Source organism: Jaculus jaculus, chromosome 6 (assembly GCF_020740685.1).
Source record: "Jaculus jaculus isolate mJacJac1 chromosome 6, mJacJac1.mat.Y.cur, whole genome shotgun sequence".
Taxonomy (NCBI): Eukaryota; Metazoa; Chordata; class Mammalia; order Rodentia; family Dipodidae; genus Jaculus; species Jaculus jaculus.
Window position 1 is genome coordinate 91,484,688 of NC_059107.1, and position 25,935 is coordinate 91,510,622.

The 25,935-nt window shown below is 47.5% G+C and overlaps 2 protein-coding genes across 7 annotated transcripts in view; both read right to left on the reverse strand.

The window, feature by feature from the left end:
• Nucleotides 1-803: 803 nt before the first annotated feature.
• Ddn (dendrin) lies at nt 804-6,641 on the reverse strand. 4 transcript variants are annotated; one of them, XM_045153602.1, is made up of 3 exons: nt 6,533-6,641; nt 4,644-4,715; nt 804-4,254 (listed from the first exon to the last, which is right to left on the reverse strand). In XM_045153602.1, the coding sequence occupies exons 1-3, from the start codon at nt 6,565-6,567 to the stop codon at nt 2,367-2,369; spliced, it is 1,995 nt and encodes a 664-aa protein (XP_045009537.1). In that variant the 5' UTR covers nt 6,568-6,641; the 3' UTR covers nt 804-2,366. The 4 variants fall into 4 exon arrangements, 3 of the variants coding, with proteins under 3 accessions (XP_045009537.1, XP_045009538.1, XP_045009536.1); XM_045153603.1 differs by having other exon boundaries at nt 6,615-6,634; XR_006637811.1 differs by lacking the exon at nt 6,533-6,641 and having other exon boundaries at nt 804-1,014; nt 1,292-4,254; nt 4,644-4,861.
• A 2,521-nt stretch (nt 6,642-9,162) lies between these two features.
• The window catches only part of Prkag1 (protein kinase AMP-activated non-catalytic subunit gamma 1), a 31,398-nt gene continuing 14,625 nt past the window's right edge, over nt 9,163-25,935 (reverse strand). For all 3 annotated transcript variants that reach the window (XM_045153259.1, XM_004668572.2, XM_045153260.1), the window contains 10 exons: nt 12,744-12,853; nt 12,467-12,548; nt 12,310-12,368; nt 12,135-12,180; nt 11,978-12,032; nt 10,948-11,074; nt 10,560-10,725; nt 10,388-10,425; nt 10,003-10,149; nt 9,163-9,870 (listed from right to left, as the gene is read on the reverse strand). In XM_045153259.1, the coding sequence (XP_045009194.1) occupies nt 9,766-9,870; nt 10,003-10,149; nt 10,388-10,425; nt 10,560-10,725; nt 10,948-11,074; nt 11,978-12,032; nt 12,135-12,180; nt 12,310-12,368; nt 12,467-12,548; nt 12,744-12,853 (935 nt within the window). In that variant the 3' untranslated portion in view covers nt 9,163-9,765. The remainder of the gene's footprint in view (nt 9,871-10,002; nt 10,150-10,387; nt 10,426-10,559; nt 10,726-10,947; nt 11,075-11,977; nt 12,033-12,134; nt 12,181-12,309; nt 12,369-12,466; nt 12,549-12,743; nt 12,854-25,935) is intronic.

Consider the following 25,935-nt stretch of genomic DNA (forward strand, 5'->3'; position numbering starts at 1 on the left):
ACCCCATTGCCAGGCAGGCCTCGGCTCCTCTCTTCCCTGTAGTCTAGTCCAGACCCTTGTTCCTAGTGGCTCTCAGTAAATTGCTCAGTCGCGTTTAGAACTGCCAGTTAGAACTGTAGTGGAAGGGAGACAGACATAGGATCTAGGATCTTTGATATTTGTCCAGGTGGCCCGCCTCCTCCAGAGCCACTGGAGATCTGACCGTGTAGGTTTTAGCCAGGCTCACAGGGGCACGTGGGTCTTCCCGAGAGCAGTGACCAGTGTTCTCTTCTAGCTTGGGTAACCCGAAGGGGAGACTTTTATCTGCTGAAGCAAGGCCAGCCTCAGGCTCAGGGTTGTCAGTGGCCTCCAGGCAGCCCTGCCCCTTCTTGCGTCTTGTCCAGTGTCTCCCTTGGTGCAGGCAAGATAATTGAAGCCTAAAACCATTAGTGGTTTGAGAGCAAGCGTGAAGACCAGAACACAGAGTGGCAGGAGTGGGGACAGAAGCTGGCCAGGACCTGGCCACTGAGTCTAGGCGAAGCCCCCGCGCCTGCCCAGGCAGTGGCTATATTTACCGGGGCTGACTCAGCCTTTGCCCGGAATGGGGGGCGGCGAGAGTGAGCTGGGGGCAGTGGGAAGAGCCGGTAGGGGTGCGGCAGGGGGTCAAAGAAGGGATAGTCCCAGACAGGGAGACAGGATGGGCCTGGAGGAGTTTCCACCAGAGAGGAGTCCTCCTCCCCCTCACAAGAGCGGGAAGGAGCTGAACAGCCTGGGGGAAGGACACCGTGGGGAGGGGTCAGAAAAAGGAAGATGCCAGAGCTGTGTAAGGGAAGCTTAGATTTATTAAGCGCCTACAGTGACAGGCACTGTGCAAGGAGCTTTATATACATTACCGCATTAAATCCTCACAACAACCCTGCGAGGTAGGTGTTTATTATAAACCCCATTTGACAGATGAGGAAACTGAGGCTCAGGGAGGTGAAGTGATTTGGCCAAGGTCACATGGCTAGTAAATGGCAGACACAGAGGAAGTGCCTAGGGTCGGAGAGAAAAAAAAGACTTGAGTGTCAGTCTCAAACTGGTTGTTGTGGGTGAGCACAAAGGGGCTCTGCTCACTCCAGAGGCCTGGGAGCGCGCCTGGAGGCGGCACGGCGGAGGACCGGCGAGCGGTAACTATGGATCCAATTGACTGGCATCGGGAGGTTGGGGGGAACTCGGGCACCAGCAACTGGGGAAATCTGCGACCTGCGCGCGCCCCACAGTGGCTATGGCGAGTATCACACCCCACACCTACAAGCTTCTTGGGACCAACCTCCTTTCTCGCCCGGCCATTTTCTGGAGGAAGAGATGCAGAAACTCTCAGGGTCCTGTCGGGTGGACGATGTCACCTGAGTGGGGAATCATGGTAACGCCTCAGAGTATCACTGTGGGACACAGGGGCGGAGGAAAAAGGGACGGCCTAAAGAGGTCCCAAGCTGATTCATTGGCTGCCTTCCCTCCCCAGCTCGGACCACCACAGGCCAGGGACCGTGACAGGGCCACACTATCCTGTCCTGCCTCGGGGAAAACCCACCTGAACCTGGGAGGCGGGGATTTCCCACCTAGACCTTCTGCAAGTCTCCGGAATCGAGGAGAGTGCAGGTGACAAGGGGCTCCCTCTCAGCTTCTGTTCACTTAGCCCCAAATCTCTTGGCTTGTTGAGGAGTATGAGATGGAGCTCCCCCAAAGACCCCAAAACTCCCGAGACAGAAAGATGGTCCATAAAACTCCCTGATTTTATGTACCAGAAGTCCTGAGGCCTGGAGAGGGAAAGTGGCTGGTCTAAGGCCAACCAGCAAGTCAGTGTGGCAGGATGGAATTGAAACTCAAGACTTGGAGTAACCAAAGCGAGCTCTTCCGGCTTCCTTCTGAACCCACTCCTCTTTTTGCCAAGAACTCTTTTGCCACTTTCTCACTCTCAATAGCTCCAAAGTCTCTCCATTACTTTCTCCCTCCTGCCCAGAGACCCTGCTGGGACCTTAGCTTTCCTATGGCCACCACCATCTCTGCCCTCCTGCTTGCCTCTTTGCTGGGCTCCATACCTAGTGCATTCGCTCCTGAGAAAACTTTAGTGTATGCCCTGAACTCAACAGGAGTTAAATCCACTGCTCATCTTCACCCTCCCTGAAATAAAGCCATGAATCGGCAACGCTGCCTTTTTCCTTTCCCTCTTCCCTCTCTTTTCCTTTCCGTTTCACTCACGGGAACGGGTATGGGTAGGGAGAGAAGGAAAAGAGGAGCAAAGGTAGCCTGTGGGGAAGAAAGGGGGCGGTGAGTCCAAGGATGAATGGGCTTCGGGACACACAGGTACAAGAACAGGGCATCTCTCCGCGCCTCTCCCTATTTCCCTACGGAGTTTCCCTGGCGTCCCTCGCTGAGAAGAGGGCCTCCTGGGCTTGACTGAAGACCCGGAGCACGTCTGCGGTCTTCCCGCCTTCCCCGGGCCGCGCGTCCCCGACTCCGGGCAGGGACCCCTGACTCCGCCAGGAGGCGCCAGGGGCGTCTGTGTCGCTTCCACCGGAGGAGCCGCTGTGGACGCTGAGCTCCTCAGCTTCGTCGGAGTCCGAGTCCGGGGCCGTGTGGCGGCGGATGCGGGACACGGCTTCCCGGAGCGCCCCCGCGTAGGGCCCCGGGGTCCGCGCCCAGGCCCCCGCCGCGCGCCGCGGGCCCCCCGCCGCCTCCCAGCCCTTCACGCCGCCCGCGCATCCCCGGGCCGCGGGGACTGAGGCTGGGGGCTCCGGGCTACCCGGCTGCGTGGGGGGGTCTCGAACGTTTCCTTCTCTGACCGGGAGCCCTAAACTGCGGGCGTCCCCTGGCTTTCCGCCTGCGACCTCGCGCTCTTGACCCGCGCCCGGAGGGTGGGAATCGCCATCGCTCCACGGTAGCGTTTGGGGAACGGAGGGGGAGACGACAGCTCCCTCGCCCTCCCTGCAGGGCTTGGGTGGCCTGGGGCCGTCGCCCACAATGCATGGCTCCCCAGAGGGCAAAAGCTGCGCCTGCTGGGTACGATCGGTCGGAACATACTTGGACTTGATCACCACGCACGTGGCGTCAATTACAAAAATGCCTTCTCCACGAGCCGGACCCCGGGAAGTGCGGGGAAGGGTGTGGGCGCGTCGGGTCTCCTTCCAGACCTCCGGGGTCTCGGATTCTGCTCCCTGTCTAGGACCCAGGATTTCTCTCCATCCCGTGCCTCCAGGAGCCCAGGGCCTGGGGAGGGTCTGGCTATGCCTGGGCTGCTTTTTAGGGGAAGAAATCCAACCTTTGGAACGCCAGATCTGTTCTCTTCCTTCTTTCCCTTCCCTGGAGCCCCGGAGGTGGTGCCTGGCCCTGGGAGCGGGACGCGGGGGGCTGCTTTGAACCGTGGTCGCGCACCCAGCCGCAGGCGCTAGCTCTGTGCCGGGATTCCCGGTGGGGTTGGCTTGGGAACGGCCTTCGCTGCCACGGTGGAGAGGAGCAGCAGCAGCAGCAGCAGCAGCAGCTAGGCCCAAGCTTTTCTCCGCAGCCCCCGGGCTGGGCTCCGGCTTCGCTCCGGTCGCCCCACAGCCCGGAGCTCCTCCTAAGAGACCCCGCCCCTGTCGCAGACCCCAAGCCCCGAGGACGTCCCGATAGATTCGAGGATCCAGCCTCTTCTTTGGACGACCTCCACCATCTGTCCTGGTCGTGGTGACAACTGGGGTGGATGGGGCGGGCGCCTGGGAGGGCTCGGGGCCTCGCTTCGTCCCCAAGGTCCTGTGGGGGCCTTCGTAAGAAGGAGGAGCCACGTAGGGCGGTGGTCGGTCCCAGCGGCGTCTCGGGGCCGTGCTGGCGGCACCTCTCAGCAGGAGGTGGGCCTCGTAGCTGGGGGGGCCCGGCCTCCGACCTCCCCACGGCCCCGCCCACGCCGCCCGGGGCTCACCGTGCGGTGGCGCGGATGGACGGGACGCTCGGGCCACCTGCCCCGAGCGGTCGACTCGCGCGGGACCGGGGAGCCCCGCAGACTGGGCCGCCCGTAGGGCGTTCCGGGGCTCGGGGCGGGGCTGCCCCAGGGGGCTCCGTCGGACCCCTCCAGCCTTGCGCTTTTTTCTTTCGGTCTCCTTGGTCTCCCGCTCCTGCGATGCCGCTTTCCTTTTCTCTTGCTCCCGGGCTCGGACCTCGGCTGGGGGCCCCGGCCGCCAGTTGGTGGCCTCCTGCAGCACCCTGGAGGCCCAGGGTCGGCGGGGTGGCGGCTCAGGGGATCCCTGGCGCGGCCGACACCTGGAACAATGAGCGGGAACCCAGGTAAGCAGTCGGCGGAAGGGAGGGTGCCGGGGTCCTGAACGCTGGGAGCCCCGGAGACCACCAGGGGCAGCCGTGGTGAAGGGTTCGTGTGGGTGTGAGTGTGTGCACGTGCGTCTGTGTTAGGGCTGAAGTGGAGATGACACTCCTCGCACACTTTACCAGCGACTGCCCTAATTCACCTCGCACCCCTTTCCGCTCCCGCTCCTGTCCCCCAGAACAGCGCTCAATGAGTCAGGCCCCAGCCCTCAAGGAGTGGGAGAGGGAGGCACGGGAAGAGAAAGAACCACTGCCTGCTGGTGTCTGTGGGGATGTCTGAACCCCACTCCCCGCCCCACCGCCGGCTCCCCTTCACTCCTTTCACTCACGTGCGGTTCTGGGGCCTGGGAGCCCAGTGGATGGCCTGGACGTCCATGGACTGTCGAGAAGGGGCGCGGCGACTGTAATGACAGGAAATAGTCTTCACTTCGATCACCAACAGCTTGGACTTCTGCACCCAGAGGCAGCTGCCAGACTCCTCATCCTGGAGCTCCTGGGGGCTGCCGGGCCCCTCGGAGAAGAGCGGGCCATCCAGCATCCTGCCCCACCCCACCCCGGCCCCCCACCCTCCCACCCGCCCCGTGAGCCCCCTCCCAGCCCAGGGAGCCGGCGCCCACTGCAGAGCGGTTGGCCTAGAGACTGGGAACTATATATACCCAGGCACACGTGTGTGCCTGTCTGTGTGTGTGTGTGTGCGCGCGCGCGCATGTGACACGCCGCGGATGCTACCTCCCCCATGTGCACGGCCGCCCCCTGGGGCTTGGGATTGGACGCCCCTTCCCACAGCTCTTGTCCTCCAAGCCTCATGGGACCCGCTCGGGTGCGAGAGCGTGGGGGAAGGACTTCTGGTTCTTGCCAAGCTTCTAGTGTCCCCTACTCTAGCCCCCATTTCTTCATCCTCCTGGCCGATTTAACCCTTTGCTCTCCTGCTTGTCAGATTGGCCACTGGGGTTCCACCTCTTGACTTCCTGCCTGGACTCCTTTACCTGACCAGGAGTGGTGAGAGTAGAACTCAATGGCTCTGCCTGGTACTCGGCTGGTTTCCATGGGTTTGGGGTGCAGGAGGGGCTGACCCACAGTTGGGGGCGCTATTTTTAGCGTCAGTGGCATTCGGGTGCGGGTGCAGAGATGAGTAACTAGCTTCTAAGCGGAGGAGAGGAGGCGGTCGTTTTTAGGAAGCTTTTGTGAGACTCTGGGGGACAGCTGCTCCCCTAAGCTCAAAAACCGGTGTCTCCTGCACCCTTTACTCTCCGTTTCACTACTGCTGGCACAGCAGTGGCCACACAGTCAGTCTTGGCCACCTGAGCTGCTCCCATTCTAGATATTTGTCCTTGGACACCCAGGAGCTCCCCTCAACCAGCAGCAGGCCCTTTCCCACCCCCCCAATCCAGAAGCCAGGATTCTGGGGTTGCACGGTTCTGTGCCCACACAGCTCTGCTCAACCTTATGGAGGACGGATTACTTATATACCCTTGCACACTTACATGGGGCGGGGGGGGAGGAAGACTGGTGTGCTTCCTTGGCAAAGCCAAATCCCCTAGCAACTAAAATAATAAAAGTGGCTTCTCTTTCCCAGTGTGGGGTTCTCCATCATAACCGCCACTATGCCTAGTTCACTAAGCCTGTCTGAAGGGGAGTTCATCTTCCGCACTCAGTCTCACCTGGGGGTTGTTGCTTACATCCACGTCGTCCCTCCCCCTGAGCCTATACCAAGTGTCCCGATTCACCATGGTAATGTTAGTGGCAGCACAACCCACGCCAACCCTTCCGTGCAGAGACATAGCAACCATGCTTGGCAACCATGGCAGCAGCTCCAAAGGAAGAAAGGGATGTGAGGAGGGGTGCAAGGAGGGGGGACAAAGAAGGCAGACATGGCTCCTCAGGAAGAAGGGACCATTTGCCTCTCTTAATAGAAGGTAGGCGCTGAGCTTCAAAATTGTCGTTTTTCCACTTCAGTTACATCCTCAGACTCTGAGACTGGTTGGTGGGGCTTTAGGGGGAAATGGGAAAGCAAGAGCTCCCAATTTGTTAAAACTATATAGAATATTTGGGTATAGGCCCTTTTAGAGGGGTTAGGGACCAGGATTGTTGTGGGGCAAAGGCAGGATTTACTGAGAAATAATAAAACCCAGGCCTCCTGCCCCCTAACTTGAACCTTAGAGAGAACCTAGACATCCCTTGTTCCATCCACCTCTCCCTCTTATTCCCATGTACCTACCAGCTGCACTGATGATGGCTTCTAAGCACTGTCATTCAGCTTTGGGTTCTACTAGAGTTCCACAGCTTTTTAAAGTCCTTACCTCCTCCCTAAACAAATCTTCCTTGAGGACGGTGACGAGACAGCTGCCCTTTTCACCATGCACTCCTCAGAAAATACTCTAATAGCTTGGAAGCCTTCCTCCCTCAAGCTTGGGAATGTGCTGAGTGAGCTGTGAAGGGGTGAACACAGAAGCAGGGGCTTGGCCATGCTGCAGCACTGGAAGCTAAGCTCTGAGAAGCACTTCCAGGTGCCCAGCTTCCCTGCGGCCCACCAGGAAGTCTGCTTTGGAAGAAACAATATGGTGCAGCAGGAGGTTCCTAAGAAGGCATAGGCACAGTGGTGGGTGAGCCAAGGACTCGCCAAAAAATGGCTCCTGACTTAAGATGGGAAGTTGTGTTGTACAGAAAAACTGGTGAAATGGTACCCAGGACTTGGCATCATGGTATATGGTGCCACTGCTACAGTCCATGTAGTTTCAGCAGATAATGGGCCTGATGGGGTAACCAAAATCTTGTTCTTCCTCCAACTCTGAGCCCATTCTTATCTTGGAATAAAGGTAAGGAATTTGTGGGCTAAAAATCCAGTCTAAGCCAAGCTTGGTGACACACACCTTTAAATTCCAGCACCTGGCTGTTTGAGGTCACCCTGTGACTACAAAGTGAATTCCAGTTCAGCCTGGGCTAGAGCAAGACCCTTAAAAAGACCTTACAAAGCAAAATAAATACATCTTTAAAAAGTGAAATACTGCCCGGCATGGTGGTGAATGTCCTTAATCCCAGCACTCAGGAAGTAGAGGTAGGAGGATTGCCAGAAGTTTGAGGCCACCCTGACACTACATAGTAAATTCCAGGTCAGCCTAAGCTAGAGCAAGACCCTACTTCGAAAACCAAAAAAATAAAAGTAAGTTTATTATTTTTTTAAATTGCTCATTTTTATTTACTTATTTGAGAGTAACAGAGAGAGAAAGAGGCAGAGAGAGAAAATGGGTGCGCCAGGGCTTTCAACCACTGCAAATGAACTCCAGATGCGTGCACCCCCTTGTGCATCTGACTAACATGGGTCCTGGAAAATTGAGCCTTGAACGGGGGTCCTTAGGCTTCACAGGCAAGTGCTTAACCACTAAGCCATCTCTCCAGCCCGATAAGATTATTTATTTGCAATGAGAATGAAGAGCAAGAGAATGGGCAAATTAGGGCTAAGGAACTCCAAATACATGTACCACTTTGTACATCTAGTTTTACTTGGGAATCAAACCTGGAACATTTGATTATGCATACAAAGGCCTTTAACAGCTGTGCCATCTCCCCAGACCTTTTTTTTTTTTTTTTTTTTTTTGGTGAGGAGAAAAACAAGCAAAGACAGACATACACTTTGAGTATGCCAAGGCCTTATGCCACTGCAAATGAACTCCAGAATCATGCACCACTTTGTGCATCTGGCTTTATGTGGGTATTGTAGAGTTGAGCCTGGACTGGCTCAAGAAGTGCCTTTAACCATGAAATCATCTCCTCAGCCCTAGCTTTGCTTTTTACTAGCTGTTTGGAGCTAAGCTAGCTGCTGAGTCTATAGCTCACTTTCTAAAATTCTGTTAAAATTGGGATACTAATATTATCTAGTATTATTCTTATGATTTTAAATATCCTTACTCAAAAAAATCTGGTATCTGAGCCAGGTGTTATGGCACATGCCTATAATTCCAGCACTTAGAAGGCTGAGACAGGAGAATTGCTGTGAGTTTGAGGCTTGACTGGGCTACATAATAAATTTGAGGCCTGTCTGGTGTGTATTATGAAACTGTCTCCAATAAAATAAAATAAAAAAATAAAATAAATTGAGGGCTTGAGAGATGGCTTAGTAGTTAAGGCACCTGTCTGCAAAGCCAAAGGATCCAGGTTGGATTCCCTAGGATCCACAAAGCCAGAGACATGAAGTGGCACATGCAGCTGGAATTCATTTGTAGTGGCTAGAGGCCCTGGCATGCTCATTCTCTCTCTCTATCTGCCTCTCTCTCTAAATTGATAAATAAAATAAAAATACTTTTAAAAATTGATAGGCTGGAGAGATGGCTTAATGGTTAAGGCACTTGCCTGCAAAGCCAAAGGACCCAGGTTCAATTACCCAGTACCCATGTCAGCCAGATGCACAAGGTGGCACGAGTCTGGCATTTGCTTGGATTGGCTGGAGGCCCTGGTGCACCCATTCTGTCTCTCAAATAAAATAAAAATTTTAAAAAAAGTGAAAGCTGGGTATATTAATGCATGCCTTTAATTCCAGCACTTGGGAGGCAGGGGTAGGATCTCCATAAGTCCAAAGCTAGCCTGGGACTACATGATGAATTTCAGGTCAATCTGAGCTAGAGTGAGACTCTACCTTGAAAAACAAACAACAAAAACCCCCGAAATTCTCTAAAATACAAAACACTTATGGTCCCATATATTTTGGGTAAGGAATACATAATCTGTGTAGTTAAAGCATGTAAATGTTGCCTGGAACGGTGTGTGTGTATTATTATTGTTGTTAATGAGTTGAAGAAACTACAAGGAAGAATGGAGGAACTATCTATCAACTGTACAAATAAAACACTGCAATACCATGATGACAACCTTGTCGTTTAATTAGACTCACCATGAAAAGCAATAATCTCTGTTAATCACTCTTTCCTCCTCCACATAATCATCTACCTTCATATGCACCCTGCACAGGAACTCAAAAGTGCACCTCCCCACTTGAATCATGGGAAGAAATGGACACAAATGGACTCAGCCTCCTCCATACAGCACAAAACAGGATGAATGAAAACATTTTTATGAAGACTTTCAGTGTGCTATTATCTTAAGGTAGAGTCAGCAAAGAGACAAAGACAAAAGGCAGGGTGAAGTCTAGGGATCTCTCAGAGATCAGAATTTGCCGGAGGAGCACAGAGGTCATGGATCACCCAAAAGGGGGCTATGACTAAGGGAACATGGGGCAGGATTGGCTAGGCTTAAAGTTTTTCTCAAGTATATGTGTGAGGGAAAGGGCAGCTAAAAATACTTTCTCTTTTTTTTCCCTCATGTCTTCCCTAGCTCACAGGCAGCAGGTTCCTGAAAGAGAACAAACTCAGTTCTCCCAGGATTTCATCCGATTCCCAGAGCTTTTGGCAGGCAGCAAAAGGTGGTGTCTCCCCTGGGGCTGCTGGACCCTTCCTGTGCTCAGGGCTTCTCTCCACCTGTGAGCACCAGTGCCTGCAGGATGTCAGACAGGGATACAATTCCCTTGACCACATCATTCTCATCCACCACTACCAGACGGTGAACCTGGCACAGAACAAGGAGGAATGTTTAGTGTCAGTTTAAGCTAGGGCGAGCCCCTCAGTCCCTACCCTCCTTGCCAAATCCCTCTCTCAAGACCACTCCCCTAATTTCCTTTGGTGTGGCTGTCCTACCTACCTCTGCTTCTACCAGCCTGTTGATGATGGTTTCCAGAGTCTCATGCAAGTAGCACTTGAGAACACCCTCAAAGTAGTGTGATCGATGTTGTAGGGCTTTGGTCACAGACACATCTAGGTTGTTATAGGTCTTTTCTGCTGCCAAATTCTGGGGAGAAAGAGAGAGGAAGGGCTTGCAGTGTAACAAGGAAGCTCATCCCCAAACCCTGGGCCAACCCAACCTCACTTGAATTACTGAGAATAATTTTCAGCCCAGCCCATAAACCACCTCCTGGAACTGTTCAATACCAGCAGGTCACAGAAGAGATGCCTCCTTCTGCTCCCTCTCCACATCTCAACACCCCCTCCCTGCTTCCCTACCTCCCAGGCCCTCCACAGTCACTCACGATCACATCAAACTTGGAGTAGATGTCCACCACACGCCCTAAGGGTTGAGAGGCAACTCATGAGGAGGATCTGGCAGCATGGCTTCCCCAACCCATTAAATTGCTTTCCAAACTGAGCTGAGGGGAAAGCAGGATCTCCTGGAGCCCTCCTTCTCCTTGCCCAATCTCTTACCTTTTTCATCCACTACTGGCAGGGCAGAAACTCGATGCTGTACAAAGATGCCTAGAGCCACATAGACAGGGGTGGTAGTGCGGACCATAGCAATATTGGCATAGGTACCAATCTGTAGCTCTTCCAGAGATTTAGACATGAATTCTGGCTTTGGGAACTCTGTGATCTGAGGAAAAAACTATCAGCTTTCTGGAAATACAGGAGTGCAGCACAGTGATAGAGCACTTGCCTAGCATGCATGAGGCCCTAGGTTTAATCTCCAGTACCAAAACAAAGAAAGCAAAACAAATTTTAAAAACAATCAAAAAAAGAACCAAGAGTTTGGCTTTTAGGATATAACCTCCAAGCTCGTATGTGAGAAATAAGGTGTGAGTTGAGGAGCACTTACAAACAATTTGAGAAACTTGAGGATTCGCTTGTGTGTAAGGATGTACAGAGTGTTGCCTGATTCTGGGTCAATAACTGGCAGCCTGTGGATCTTATTTCGAATTAATGAAGAAACAGCATCAAACAGGCTGTGAAGAAGTAGAAGATAATGAATATTAAGTTCCAGAGTGCTAAAGCCAAGTTACATAGCTTCTTAAGAGTGTGATTATGGGGCTGGAGAGAAGGCACTTGCTTGCAAAGTCTACAGACACTTTTTTTTTTTTTTTTTTTTGAGGTAAGGTTTCACTGCAGCTCAGGCTGGCCTGAAATTCACTATGTAGTCTCAGTGATCCTCCTACTTCGCCTCCCAAGTGCTGGGATTAAAGGCATGAGCCACCACACCCGGCCAGACCCATGTTTTATTCCCCAGTACCCACATAAGCCAGATCCATGCACAAGGTGGCACATGTGTCTGGAGTTCATTTGGAGTGGTCAGAGGTCCTAAAGCACCCATTCTCTCCCTCCCTCCTCCTCAATCTACCTCTTTCTCTCTCAAATAAATAAAACTTTTTTTAAAAAGTGTGATTATACACAGGAAAAACTCATGGTTAGGGGAGGGAGGCAATGTTCAGCCAGATTGTGTGTGCACATCTGAATTACCACTAGGGAGACAGGTAGGATTGTGAACTCAAGGCCTTTCTCCAAATGTAGCTAAACTGGTAGAGTTGCTTGCTTAGTATTCGTTAAGCCTTGGGTTCAATTCCCAGCACCACATAAAGTTGGGCATGGTGGAACATGCCTGTAATCCCAGTACTCAGGTGGGAGAGGCAGAAGGATAAGAAGTCAGGTCCTCCTTGGCTACATAGTGAGTTAAAGATCATTCTGGGATATTTGAGACCCTGCCTCAAAATTAATATTAGTTGGGGGGGCGGGTGTTGGAAGGAGTATCTTTTCTCTGTTCTGCCCCTTTCCTAGATCTTTAGGTATTTAGGGTTTAGCTATGCTGATGGCAAGGCTACTGCCCTTTCTGGATAAACAGATAACTAACTCACCTGGCATTAGGAGAAATGCAGACAAGTGGCTTAAAGGAATCCTGCAGGTACACCTCTGAAGGGAAAAGGGTTGGTTCACAAAATATTGCCATGGAAAAGTGTTTCCCAGGAAGTCTTCCATCCCTTCACCCTTTATAATCCCTAATTCCCTGTGTACCTCTCCAAGTTTCTATCTTGTGTTCTTCCAGTTCATAGATTTGTACCTAGAAGCAGAAACAGCGGATTTAAGACTTTATCTCTCTTCTTCATTAGTCACTGTGTCTTGTTTGAAGGATAGTAAACAGGAACCCAAAGGCAGGGACTAACAGGAGGGAAAGCAAGGTTGACCTTACCAAAGCTGACTTATAGTAGCGGTGCAGGATATTGATGAAATCAGTGATAGTCAACATGCCTAGAAGCCAAGACAAAAGCCTTTAGAGCAGCTCAAAACTTCAATCCCTGACCAGTAAAAGATGCAAATAAAAGCAAGTTCTAGATACTTTTGCTCACCCACAAAACTTTGCTTCTTACTATCCCACAAAGGAGCAGCACGTACACCATTAGTCACCAGAGCAAAGAAAGCTTTCTTCACCTGTAGCCAAAAGAGTAACAGCTTGAAGGAAAATCCAGAGGAGGCAGGACTGTAACGAAGAAGAGGGGCCAGCAAGCCAGGGAAAATCTGGGACTAGCCCCATAGGACAAGGCTATTCCCCCTGGATGGGATCAATGAGAGTCGGTAAAGCAGAGGCGCTAAGGAATGGGACAAAAAAAAGAGGGTTCTACCCACCTGCAGAGAAGTATCAAATACAACCAATTTGGAGCTTGTGGGAATCAGGTCATAGCAGCGATGAGATTTCATGAAGGAGGTATACACACTATTGTTGGATTCTGGGGTCTCTGTATAGGGTGGGATAGTTAATGGCTTTTTTCTATGAAACAACCCCAGAGACCAAAACAGTGGTCTAGCTTCTGAAATATTGACAGCCTCCCCCACCCCTCCAATAGGTTCTCATTTTAGCCTAGGCTGACCTGGAATTCACTATGTAGTGGCCGGGTGGCCTCAAACTCACAGTGATTCTCCTACCTCTGCCTCCTAAGTGCTGAATTAAAGATGTGCGCCACCATGCCCAACATTTTTGTTTTGTTTTTCAAGGTAGAGTCTCACTAGGCCAGGCTAACCTGGAATTCACTATATAGTTTCAGGCTGGCCTTGAACTCACAGTGATCTTCCTACCTCTGCCTCCCAAGTGCTGGGAATTAAAGGTATGCACCAACAACCCCTAGCTCAAACTTTTTTGTTTTTCAAGGTATGGTCTCGCTCTAGTCCAGGCTGACCTAGAATTCACTATGTAGTCTCAGGGTGGCCTAAAACTCTTATCAAACCTCCTACCTCTGCTTCCTGAGTGCTGTGCCACCGTGCCCAGCTCAAAGCGTTTTTTATTTTTATATTATTTATTTATTTATTTGAGAGGAAAGAGAGAGAGAGAGAGAGAATATGGGCATGGCAGGGCCTCCAGCCACTGCAAATGAACTCCAGATGTATGAGCCACCTTGTGCATCTGCCTTACATGGGTACTAGGGAATCAAACCTGGGTCCTTACGTTTTGCTGGCAAGTGTCTTAACCATTAAACCATCTTAGCTCCCAGTGATTTTTTTACATGTGTGTATAATATGTATGGCGTGATGTGTGTAGCGTTATATGCACATGTGCACAGATGTGTGCATCCCAGAGGCCAGAGGAAAATGCAGGTATCCTCTTCTATGGCTCTTCACTTGTTTCCTTCAGACAAAGGCTTTCACTTAACCTGGCTGCTACTTTTGGTCAGATCAGCTGTAGTGGTTTGAATGTAAAAGTCTGCCATAGCCTCATGTGTTTGCATACTTAATCCCAAACTGGTAGTGATGTCTGGGAAGGTTATGCAACTTTTACATGGTTTGGCCTTGCTGGAACAAATATACTACTGGGGACTGGCCTAGACATGTTATAGCCAAGCTCTGCTTACTCTTACTTTCTTCTTGCTGATGTAAGATCACATGTCTGCCCCTGCATATTTCCCCTACCATGATATAAGTCCCCTCAAAACTGTAGGCCATAGTGGTTAAGGTACTTGCCTGCAAAGCCAAAGGACCCAGGTTCCAGGTAAGCCAGATGCACAAGGTGGTGCATGTGTCAGAAGTTCAGTTTGCATTGGCTAGATGCCATGGCATGCCCATTCTACCTGCCTTTTTCTTTCTTTCTCAAATAAGCTAATAAATAAAATATTTAAAGAAATTAAACAAACCCTATAAGCCAAAAATAAACCCTTGCCTTTCTTAAGCTGCTTCTGGTTGGGTATTTGGTTCCACCAACAAGGAACTGATGATACACACTGGCTAACCAGTGAGCTCCAGCTCCTGTTTTCTGCTCCCCACAGGACTGAGGGTACGAGTGGACATGGCCACCACTCACTTCATTTGGGTGCTGAGCATTGAGTCTCAGGCTCTCATGCTATATGGCAAACACTAGTTGCCTGCTGAGCCATTTCCCCAGTCCTTTTTTTTTTTTTTCCAGGTCTCACTCTAGTGCTCAGGCTGATCTGGAATTCACTATGTAGTCTCAGGGTGGCCTTGAACTCATGGAGATCCTCCTATCTCTGCCTCCCGAGTGCTGGGATTAACGGTATGTGCCACCACGCCTGGCAGTGCTCTGTTTTTTTGTTTTTTTAATATTTTTATTTATTTGTTAACAGAGAGAAAGAGAAAGTGAGCAAGCAAACATAGGCATGCCAGTGCTTCTGAAAACAAACTCTAGATGCATACACCATTTTGTGTATCTGGCTTTATGTAGGTATTGAATCTGGCCTAGCAAGCTTTGCAAGCAAGCACCTTTATTCCATGTGCCATCTTCCCAGTCCAGCCCTGTTTTTATTATTTATTTAAATTTTTGTTTATTTTTATTTATTTGAGAGTGACAGACAGACAGAGAAAGAGGCAGTTAGATAGAGAATGGGCACGCCAGGGCCTCCAGCCACTGCAAATGAACTCCAGATGCTTGCGCCCCCTTGTGCATCTGGCTTACATGGGACCTGGGGAACCGAGCCTCAAACCGGGGTCCTTAGGCTTCGCAGGCAAGCGCTTAACCGCTAAGTCATCTCTCCAGCCCCAGCCCTGTTTTTAAAAAGTGACTTTATTTTTATTTATAGTGCTGAGGATCAAATATAGAGCTTCATACATGCTAAACTCACGCATTCCACTAGCCAGGTACACTCCCAGCCCTTGTTTTCTTGAGATAAGATCTTGCTGTATAGCTTACGCTATAAAGTCCAGACTAGTCTTGAATTTTTTTTTAATTTTAATTTACTTATTTGAGAGAGGGAATGAGGTGAGCGCACATGCACACGCGTGTGCACACACATACAGAGAGAAAGAGAGAGAAAATGGGTGCATCAGGGCCTCCAGCCACTGCAAATGAACTCCAGATGCATATGCCACCTAGTACATCTGGCTTACGTAGGTCCTGGAGAATCAAACCAAGGTCCTTTGGCTTTGCAAGCAAAAGCTTTAACTGTTAAGCCACCTCTCCAGCCCTGGTTGTGAACTTTTGATCTTCCTACTTCAGCCTCCCTAGTGCTAGGATTACAGGCATATATATACTACCACATTTTTTGTTTTGTTTTGTTTTGAATGCAGGGTCTTGATATATAGACTAGGCTGGTCTCAAACTCTCTTGCCTTCATCTCCTTAGTGCTGGGGTTATATATGTGCATCATCATACCCAGCAGTTCTCATCTCCATGTCTTTAAATTACATGCTTGTATTGCTACTTTCTAGTGTGTTGTTTTTGAAAAACAAATATTTGAGATAGGGTCTCTCTCACTCTAACCCAGGCTGACCTGTAACTCTTGAGTGCTGGTATTAAAGGCATGAGGCACAATGTCAAGCTTGTATTGCTACTTTCCGATTTTATTTTATTTTAAAAAATATTTTAAATTTATTTATTTGACAGAGAAAGAGGAAGGGAGGGGGAGAGAGAGAGAGAATGGGCATGCTAGGCCCTCCAGCCATTGCAAATGAACTCCAGACACGTGTGCCCCCTTGTGCATCTGGCTAATATGAAGCCTGGGGAATCGAACCTAGGTCCTTTGGCTTTGCAGGCAAACATCTTAACCACTAAGCCATCCCTCCAGACCTTATTTTACTTTTTAAAAATCTTTTTATTGCCAGGCATGGTAGTACACACCTTTAATCCCAGCACTCAGGAGACCAAGGTAGAAGGATCACTATGAGTTCAAGGCCACCCTGAGAATACAGAGTGAATCCGAGGTCAGCCTACACTACAGTAAAACCCTACCTCCAAAAATAAAAAATAAAAATCTTTTTATTATTATTGTGTGTGTGAGAGAGAATTGGCATGTGAGGGCTTCCAGTCACTGCAATCGAGCTCCAGACATATATGCCATCATGTGTGCACATGCAACCTTGTGCACTTTTGTCACTTGGTACATCTGGCTTACACAGGACCTGGAGAGTCCAACATGAGTCCACAGGCTTCACAGGCAAGCTCCTTAACTGCTAGGCCATCTGTCCAGCCTTTATTTCACTTTTTATTATTATCTATTATCTTCCTAACAAACAATACAAGAATTTTTAGCTCTCTTTCCTAAGTGTTACAAACATGTACTACCTACTCTACAGCCCCCATCTTTTGAGGAGTTAATCCCTAATGTTGGCTACTATAAGTTACTCTCTCATTGCTGGGACGAAATACTTGACCAGAAGCAGCACAGAGAAGGAGAGAGTTTATTTCAGCTCATATTTCCAGAAGGTAGAATCCATTATGATGGACAAAAAACAGCAGGACAGGAAGCTGACATCATACACACATCATCACATCAGCAGGGAGGAAGTAAAGAATGGAACGGGGAGCCTGTCTACAATACCTCCAAGTCTGCCCTCTTTGACATCCTTCCTCCACGTCCCAACTTTCCCAAAGAGTGCTACTGAGGACTAAAAATTCAAACATGAACCAATGGGGAACATTGTATCTCCAAATCCCCACAGTTAGATCAGTATTTAAAACATTTGGCTACATAATCATCAGAGCAAAGCCAAATAGCAAACTTTGATCTTTTTCCTTTGACAACTTTGTTGTCCTTGGAGTTAATAATGCTATTCTTTAGTTTGTTTAAAATTTCTATATATAGTACTCATAACTAACTAAACCCCAAACACATTAGTTACTTGAATCTCCTTTCATGAAATTTAGAAACATCAAATATCAATTAGAAATACTGAAAAAGCTTGCCTTGGAGCTTCCTGACATGGTCAGATCAGTGCTGGTTTGCCTGGGTGCACCACTGCCATCCTGGGGTCTTCCTTCATCACTGTCCAAGGGACTCTTTCATGCCACTCCTTTATTGGCACTCCTGTTTCCTGTGTTCATACTTTGTGATTACTTGTTTTGATGGAATGTACCTTCTAGTAACTTCTTTGGACAGGGTACAGAAAGGTAAATTTTTAGGTCTTGTAGCCTGTAGATATCTTTATTTTACTCTCATCTTTCCTTGATTTTATTTATTCCTTCATTTGGCCCTTGGACCTCATAGACTGATCCTTTCAGGTCTGGATGTTTTGGTTGTTTCTAGAGTTTGTTGTTTTTAAAATATCTCTTCTGTGTTAGGAAGTAGCTCAATGGGAGAGCACTTGCCTGGCATATACAAGGCCCCGGATTATAACACCAACACCATCAAAACTAAAAAAAAGGAAAAAATAAGGATAGAGAGGTGGCTCAGTGGGTAAGAGCAAATGCGACACAAGCATGAGAGCCTGAGATCACCTGAGTTTATTCCCCAGCACATACTCTGTAATCGAGCTGAGACCAGAGTTGCTGGGGCTCTCTGGTGAGCCAGTTTGACTGAAAATGGGACCTCTGGATTCAGTGAGACTGTGTCTCAAGGAAATACACAAATGAATGACAGAGGAAATTATCCAACATCCTCCTCTAGCCTCTGCACATGTGCAAATGGGGCATACACATTTGCACACATGTGCATGTAGCACACATGTATATATACACACATGTACACACAAAGGATAAAACAAAACAAAAATCAACAAGATTTTCTCTCTGCTTTAAATCTTGAATTCTACTTTCTGAGAGATTGCTTTACCTTGATTCCTTCTAGATTTTTAAGTCTTTGCTATTATATATTTAATATTTTTTTGGGGGGGAAAGCGTTTCATATAACTCAGGCTGGCTAAAACTTGCTATATAATCAAAGCATTTCTAATCTTCCTACTTCCATCTCAAGTGCTGCAGTTATAGGCTTGTACTGATTATCTCATGCAGTGGATCAAACCCTCTGTATATATGTATGTATACATATATGTACATACACACATACATAATATTTATTTGCAAGCAGAGAGAGAATATGGACATGAAGTGCCTCCAACCACTGCAAACAATCTCTAGATGTATGCACCACTGTGCATCTGGCTTTACATGGGCACTGGGGAATTGAACCCGGGTCATGAGGCTTTGCAGGCAAGGGCCTTAACAGCACCAAGCCATCCCTGCAGTTCTGGTAGTTTTTGCAAATGTGAGGTGTGCATGAATGTGTTCATGTGTGTGCGTACAAAGGCCAGAGGGTTGACATTGAGTGCCTTCCTTGATCATGTTCCACCTCATTTATTGAGAAAAGGCCTTTCAATTGAATCCAGAGTTCAATAACTTGGCTAGTCTAGCCTGGGGGGAATCACCTATCTGCCTCTTTAGGGCTGGGATGTGCCACACTTACCTGGCACATATGGGCACTGGGGATCCAAACTCAGGTCCTTACACTTGTACAGCAAGCACTTTACTGACTGAGCCATCTCTCTAGCCCTCAAACCAGGGCTTCTTGCATGCTATGCAAACCTCTACTGAGCTACATCCCAGTCCTGAAAATGCCTTTTATTTATTTATCTATCGGTTTTGTTGAAATAGGGTCTTGCTCTAGCCCATGCTGACCTGGAATTCACTCTCTAGTCTCATGGTACCTTGAACTCAAAACCATCCTATCTCAGCCTTCCAAGTGCTGGAATTAAAGGTGTGTGCCACCATCCCTAGCCTCTGAAAATGCTTTCATTTTATTTATTTTTTTTTGTCTATTCTTTATTTATTTATTTGAGAGCGACAGACACAGAGAGAAAGACAGATAGAGGGAGAGACAGAGAATGGGCGCGCCAGGGCCTCCAGCCACTGCAAACACTCCAGACGCGTGTGCCCCCTTGTGCATCTGGCTAACGTGGGACCTGGGGAACCGAGCCTCGAACCGGGGTCCTTACTTAGGCTTCACAGGCAAGTGTTTAAACACTAAGCCATTTCTCCAGCCTTTATTTCATTTTTTTGAGGTAGGGTCTTGCTCTATCCCAGGCTGACCCGGAATTCACTATGTAGTCTCAGGATGGCCTAGAACTCACAATGATCCTCCTACCTCTGCCTCCCACCATGCTTCATGACTTTTGTTTATTTTTTCCTGACCAACTGAATTTAATTAGGATTGCTTGCATGAGTATGGGTAGGGAGTTGCTTACTAAAGCAAGGGCAACTTACTAGTGGCTACAACACTAAATAAAATAATTTCCCCCTCTGCTGGCAACCATTAATTACCAATAGCTCCTAAGCAAGGAAGAATGCAAGATATTCACAACAAAAGGGGTCCCTCTGGAAAGTCCTTTGAAACTTAAAAAAAAATTGTGTTTATTTATTTTTTAATTTTTGTTTATTTACTTTTTTATTTGAGAGCGACAGAGAGAAAGAGGAAGAGAGAGAGAGAATAGGTGCGCCAGGGCTTCCAGCCACTGCAAACGAACTCCAGATGCGTGTGCCACCTTGTGCATCTGGTTTATGGGTCGTGGGGAATTGAGCCTCGAACCGGGGTCCTTAGGCTTCACAGGCAAACGCTTAACCACTACACCTCCCTCCAGCCCTAGTTATTTATTTGAGAGCGGCAGACAGAGAGAGAAAGAGGCAGAGAGAGAGAGAGAGAGAGAGAGAGAGAGAGAGAGAGAGAGAGAGAATGGGCTTGTCAGGGCCTCCAGCCACTGCAAACAAACTCCAGATGCATGTGCCACCTTGTGCATCTGGCTTATGTGGGTCCTGAGGAATCAAGCCCTGAACCAGGGTCCTTAGGCTTCACAAGCAAGCACTTAACCACTAAGCCCCAAACTTTTTTTTTTGTCATCTATTTCCTGGTAAAGCATGTCCTTTTACCAGAGTATACAGTAATGTTACTATTTTCTTTTTGTTCTGTGTATTAACTTTTCCCTCAGCTGCTTTTTTTTCTGTTTGTTTCCTTTTACTATTATTTGGGATAGATGGCAGTTTGAATCATTTTTCTTCACTTTCCTTAGGTGGTTGTTAATTCTTGGTTGAAAACGGGGTTGAATGAAATCATAATTTTGTGTTGCCTATATCTTATCTTATGAGGTGAGGTTTAGCCAAGCATGGTGAGTCACACCTGTCATCCTGATAGGAGAAAGAAATTGGCTAGGCAGAGCCGGACATGGTGGCGCATGCCTTTAATCCCAGCACTCAGGAGGCAGAGGTAGGAGGATTGCCATGAGTTCAAGGCCACCCTGAGACTCCATAGTGAATTCCAAGTCAGCCTGGGCCAGAATGAGACCTTACCTCAGGAAAAAAAAAAAAAGAAAGAAGGAAGGAAGGAAGGAAGGAAGGAAGGAAGGAATTGGCTAGGCAGTCAGGGTAACAGAATCTCCAAAGTAATGGTGTTGTATTCCTTAACCAGAAGTTGGAAATGTCACTAAGCTTACAGATACCTGGATGTTACACCCTCCAGGAAGAATTTCTAGATTAAGCTTGCACCCTTCCTAGATGACAAAAACTCTGACCCATGGGGTGGAGAGATGGCTTAGAAGTTAAGGGTTTTACCTGCGAAGCCTAAGGACCCAGTTTTGATTCCCTGGTACCCATGTAAGCCAGATGCACAAGGTAGCACATGCACTTGAAGTTTGTGTGCAGTAGCTAGAGGCCCTGCTGTGCCTATTCTAATAAGTAAGTAAACAAAAAACTCTGATCCTTACTAAGATCATTGGCAAAGCTATAACATCTGGTCTTTGTCCAAAGTGACCTGCTGATCTGGTCTTCCTCACATGAAAAACCCATGAAAAACACAGATCTGAGTGCCAGGGTGATCTTCTCAAATCCCCTCTTACTTCCCTGTGCAAGAGCTTCACCTTGCTTCTTTCTCTTATGTTCTAGGCTTTAAACCCACTTCTCTTCATCCTCCTAAGGCCTTAAACTGTAATAAAATCTTGTTGAACCTTATCTTCTGGTCCATGGACTTAATTCTTTGAATTTATAGGACAAAGATCCAGGAACACCTTAAATTATTGTGAACTGGAATACCAGGAACCTACAACTTCTGTATCATTTTTTGGTGCACTGGCCAGGAAGGTCAGAAGCTAAGTGGTCACCCAATTCCTGCCTTCCTCATGGCAGGAGGCATGATTTACTCTATCTCTAATTCTCCATTTTCTTCTGTTCAACTTTCCTCAATTTGTGAGCTGGGCACATTTAAAACTTCATAAAGCCGGGTGTGGTGCCGCACACCTTTAATTCGGGAGGCAGAGGTAGGAGGATCACCATGAATTTAAGGCCACTCTGAGACTACATAGTGAATTTCAGGTCAGCCTGGATTAGAGGAAGAACCTACCTTGAAAAGAACAAAAAAGGGAAAAGAAACCTTTATAGATCGTAGATTTGGGAAATTTCCATGGAAGACATGAATTAGAACTTTTGTTTTCTCTTTCCACCTGCATATATGTAAATGCTGTGTATAGAAGGTTAACTGAGTTTTGTCAGGAGATAGTTTGTGCTTGCTCTGTGAAACACTGACCTGAATTTCAGATCTTAATGACCACTGCTAGTCTGTGGGAAATGCAATTCCAGCTGTGCTAGCTTGTGTCTGCAGCAGTGCTATGGGACATAGACTCAGACAGTGTGGGCAGGGGCCCATGCTGGCAGGACTTCATGGGGCTCTGCGTGTCGGGATGTGCTGTGGGGTGCACAGACACAGCAAGGCTATGACCTATGCAAGATGGCAAACAGCAGTAGGATGATGGTAGAGGGAGGACCCATGTCACAGCCAGACACAAGGGCTGGGAGCCTGCAACCATGATTTACTAGAGAGATCTAAACTAGAGAATAGAGCATAGACAAGAAATTATAAATCTGAGGTACAGAGTCAAGAAGAGCTCTAAGAAAATCTCTGAGGCTCAACCTGTGAGGGTTCTAGGACCATCCCTGTTCATGTAGACCTCAGAAATTATCAGATTTCCCCAACACCTAAAGGCTTAATCCAGTTTTGATGATGATTTCTGTGTGGAAAGGCAAAATACAGAAAGAGGTTAATCACGGGGGTGTTAATGAAGGGTCACAATGGTGAAGAATGGCTCAATTCCATATAGGCTCCACTTCCTCATCATGTCACCAAGGATGGGGCCAAGGATACAGGGTGTACAGACCACACTGGTAATTGGTGAGTAAATCCAAAAGTCCCGTTTCTCCTAGTTGCCACACCAAAAAGAAATTAAGGAGGCTCTGGAGCAGAAGACAAAAGGCATTTGGAAGACGTTCCAGTGTTTTTGTTTTGATTTTTTGTTTATTTTTAATTTATTTATTTGAGAGTGACAGAGAAAGAGACAGAGAGAGAGACAGAGAGAGAGAGAGAGAGAGAGAGAGAGAATAGGTATGCCAGGGCCTCCAGCCATTGCAAAAGAACTCCAGATGCGTGCGCCCCCTTGTGCATCTGGCTAATGTGGGTCCTGGGGAATCGAGCCTTGAACCAGGGTCCTTAGGCTTCACAGGCAAGAGTTTAACCACTAAGCCATCTCTCCTGCCCTTTTTTGTTTGTTTGCTTGTTTTGTTTTTGAGGTAGGCTTTCACTCTAGCCCAGGCTGACCTGGAATTCACTATGTAGTCTCAAGTTAGCCTTGAACTAACTAATGGAGATCCTTATACCTCTGCTTCCTAAGTGCTAGGATTAAAGATGTACATTAGCACACCCAGCTCCAGTATATCTTTTTGTCTTCTGGATGAGTAGTCATGTGTCTTGGACAAAGGCTCCCCTAGACTGTATCCTTACCCACTGGGATTTCTTTGATTCAAAGAAAAAGAAGTGCCTGATATGCTGCACCAAGCCTGGCCTGAGTATAAACTAGAGGAAAGAGAGAAATGGCCTCTAGAGGAAATATTAACTTCATACAATTTCATAATTAGACTTGTTCTAATAGAAAATCTAAACTTATATAGGAAGTACAATATAGATTCAACTATCCTAGCAGCCACCACATCAAGGCAACCCCTTACAGGTACAGCTACCTCTGAAACAGAAAGAGGCATCTCTGCCCTCTTGTCCTCCCTATCCCAATCCCCAAAGCATGCTAGGGCTTCCCAGTCCTCTTCAAATACATCTTTCTCACCTACCATTACAGGTGACAGGTACTGAAACAAGATCATAGTTGGGTGGGAAGCTTGAAACACAGGATCAGAGAACAAGTTGGGTCCTAAAATCTTCCAGGTAAAGGCTGGATGCCAGTCACCTAGTAACTGGTAGCTTTACTCAATGGTTAGAGATACTTGCTAGTGATTGACACTATCTCACTGTAATATAAATTATACTAATTGTGATAAGCTGTTTAAATCCATGGTAAACTAGATTCTGAGAAATGTGTGGTCCCCCTAACTCATACCCCAAGCCTGTTTAAAACCATGTGTCATCCACACCTTGTCCTTAGGAAAATTGGCCAATTGCCTCTGGGTAAGGAAAGGGAAAATGACTAGTAGCATATTGTTTTTGCACATCCCCCCCTCCCTCACACACACCCCTCTCTCCCTCCCCCTCCCTCCTTTCCTCCCTCCCCCCCTCATCTAAGATCACTAAAACATTGCTAGAATACAGTTCTCCAACTTTTGTAAAACAGAGAACATATAACAAGTGAGCAACAACCAGATCTAACTAGGGTTTATAACATGTTAGAATTTTGTGATCTAGTAATATGTGAACAGGCTGGGCATGGTGGCACATGCCTTTAATCCTAGCACTCAGGAGGCAGAGGTAGGAGGATCACCCTAAGCTCAAGACCACCCTGAGACCACAGAGTGAAATCCAGGTCAGTCTGGGCCACAGTGAGACCCTACCTAGAAAAACAAAAACAAAAACAAACAAAACAACCAATATGTGAACACAGGTAATCTTTGCTATATCCTAAACATAATTCAAATCTGCCATTACTAATGAAACCATTTCTGGGCGTGTTATATTAATTTTACCTGCATTTACAAATTCATGCTTTTAAAATATATTATTTCAGAGGATCTATTAAAAAGAGGAATGTTGGGCTGGAGAGATGGCTTAGCGGTTAAGCGCTTGCCTGTGAAACCTAAGGACCCCGGTTCGAGGCTCGGTTCCCCAGGTCCCACGTTAGCCAGATGCACAAGGGGGCGCACGCGTCTGGAGTTCGTTTGCAGAGGCTGGAAGCCCTGGCGCGCCCATTCTCTCTCCCTCTATCTGTCTTTCTCTCTGTGTCTGTCGCTCTCAAATAAATAAATAAATAAAAATTAAAAAAAATTTAAAAAAAAGAGGAATGTCTCCAATCAACAGGTTATAAAGTCTAAAATTCAATTCACAGATGTTGTTTTTACTCATGCTAACAGTTATAAGAACTGTCTTCAAAATATGTAATCAGTTTCTATGCTAAGCTTTTTGTTTTGTTTTGTTTTGTTTTGAGGTAGGGTCTCACTCTAGTCCCAGCTGACCTGGAATTCACTATGTAGTCTCTGGGTGGCCTCCAACTCATAGCGATCCTCCTACCTCTTCCCCCCCAGTGCTGGGACCAAAGGCATGCACCACCACACCTGGCTTCTATGCTAAGCTTTTAATTACTAGAGAAATGGAGTACTAATATGATCAAGACTGACTTACTAAAAGTGTTCATCGCTGTGTTTGTATCTAAGGTTTACAAAAGAAATAATCTAACTTCATTCACTGTAATTTTTGTTCTTAGGGAGACAAGGAAGTCTCCCCATATTCTGATAACCCATGTGCTTTCTCAAGTTTTGAGGAGCTCCATTAACAATTCTTAGGTCAAAGTCTATGAATCTCATGTGATCAAAGCTTCATCTATTTTAATAGTCATGGGTTACAAGAATAATAAGACATAAAATCAGTTTATGTTAATCAAAGTAACCCTAAACAAGGTGCATCAAATTGATTGCTACAGATTCCTCTATCAGGATTAAGTTTAAGTTTGTGTCAGGCCAGGTATGGTGCCGCACCTTTAATCCCAGCACTTGGGAGGCAGAGGTAGGAGGATTGCCATGAGTTCAAGGCCACCCTGAGACTAATGAATTCCAGGTCAGCCTGGGCTAGAGCCAGACCCTACCTTGAAATAACAAAAAAACAAACAAACAAAAAATTTTGTGTCTACTCCAGTTTAGACAAAAGATTAAAGCCGCTAAAAATGTACACAGGTACACATATTTAAATGTGACTCTAAGTTATTAAAGATAGACTTCTAAGGTTTTAAAAAATATTTTATTTACTTATTTGAGAGAGGGGGGCAGAGAGAGAGAGAGAAGGAAAGGGAAGGAGAGGGAGAGAATGGGTGTGCCAGGGCCTCCAACCACTGCAAACAAACTCCAGACACATTCACCAGGTTGTGCATCTGGCTTAAGTGGATACTAGGGAATTGAATTTGGGTCCTTAGGCTTCACAGGTCCTGCTACAACAAGTACTCTGATTTTCTTTTTTTTTGTTGTTTTTTTGTGGTAGGGTCTCACCCAGCCCAGCTTGACCTGGAATTCCCTACGTAGTCTCAGGGTGGCCTTGAACTCATGGCAAGCCTGCTCCCCCTTAGTAGTTTTAGATATATGTTTTTTAATTTTAATATCATTATTAATAGCAACATATTTTGTATGGATACACCATGTGTT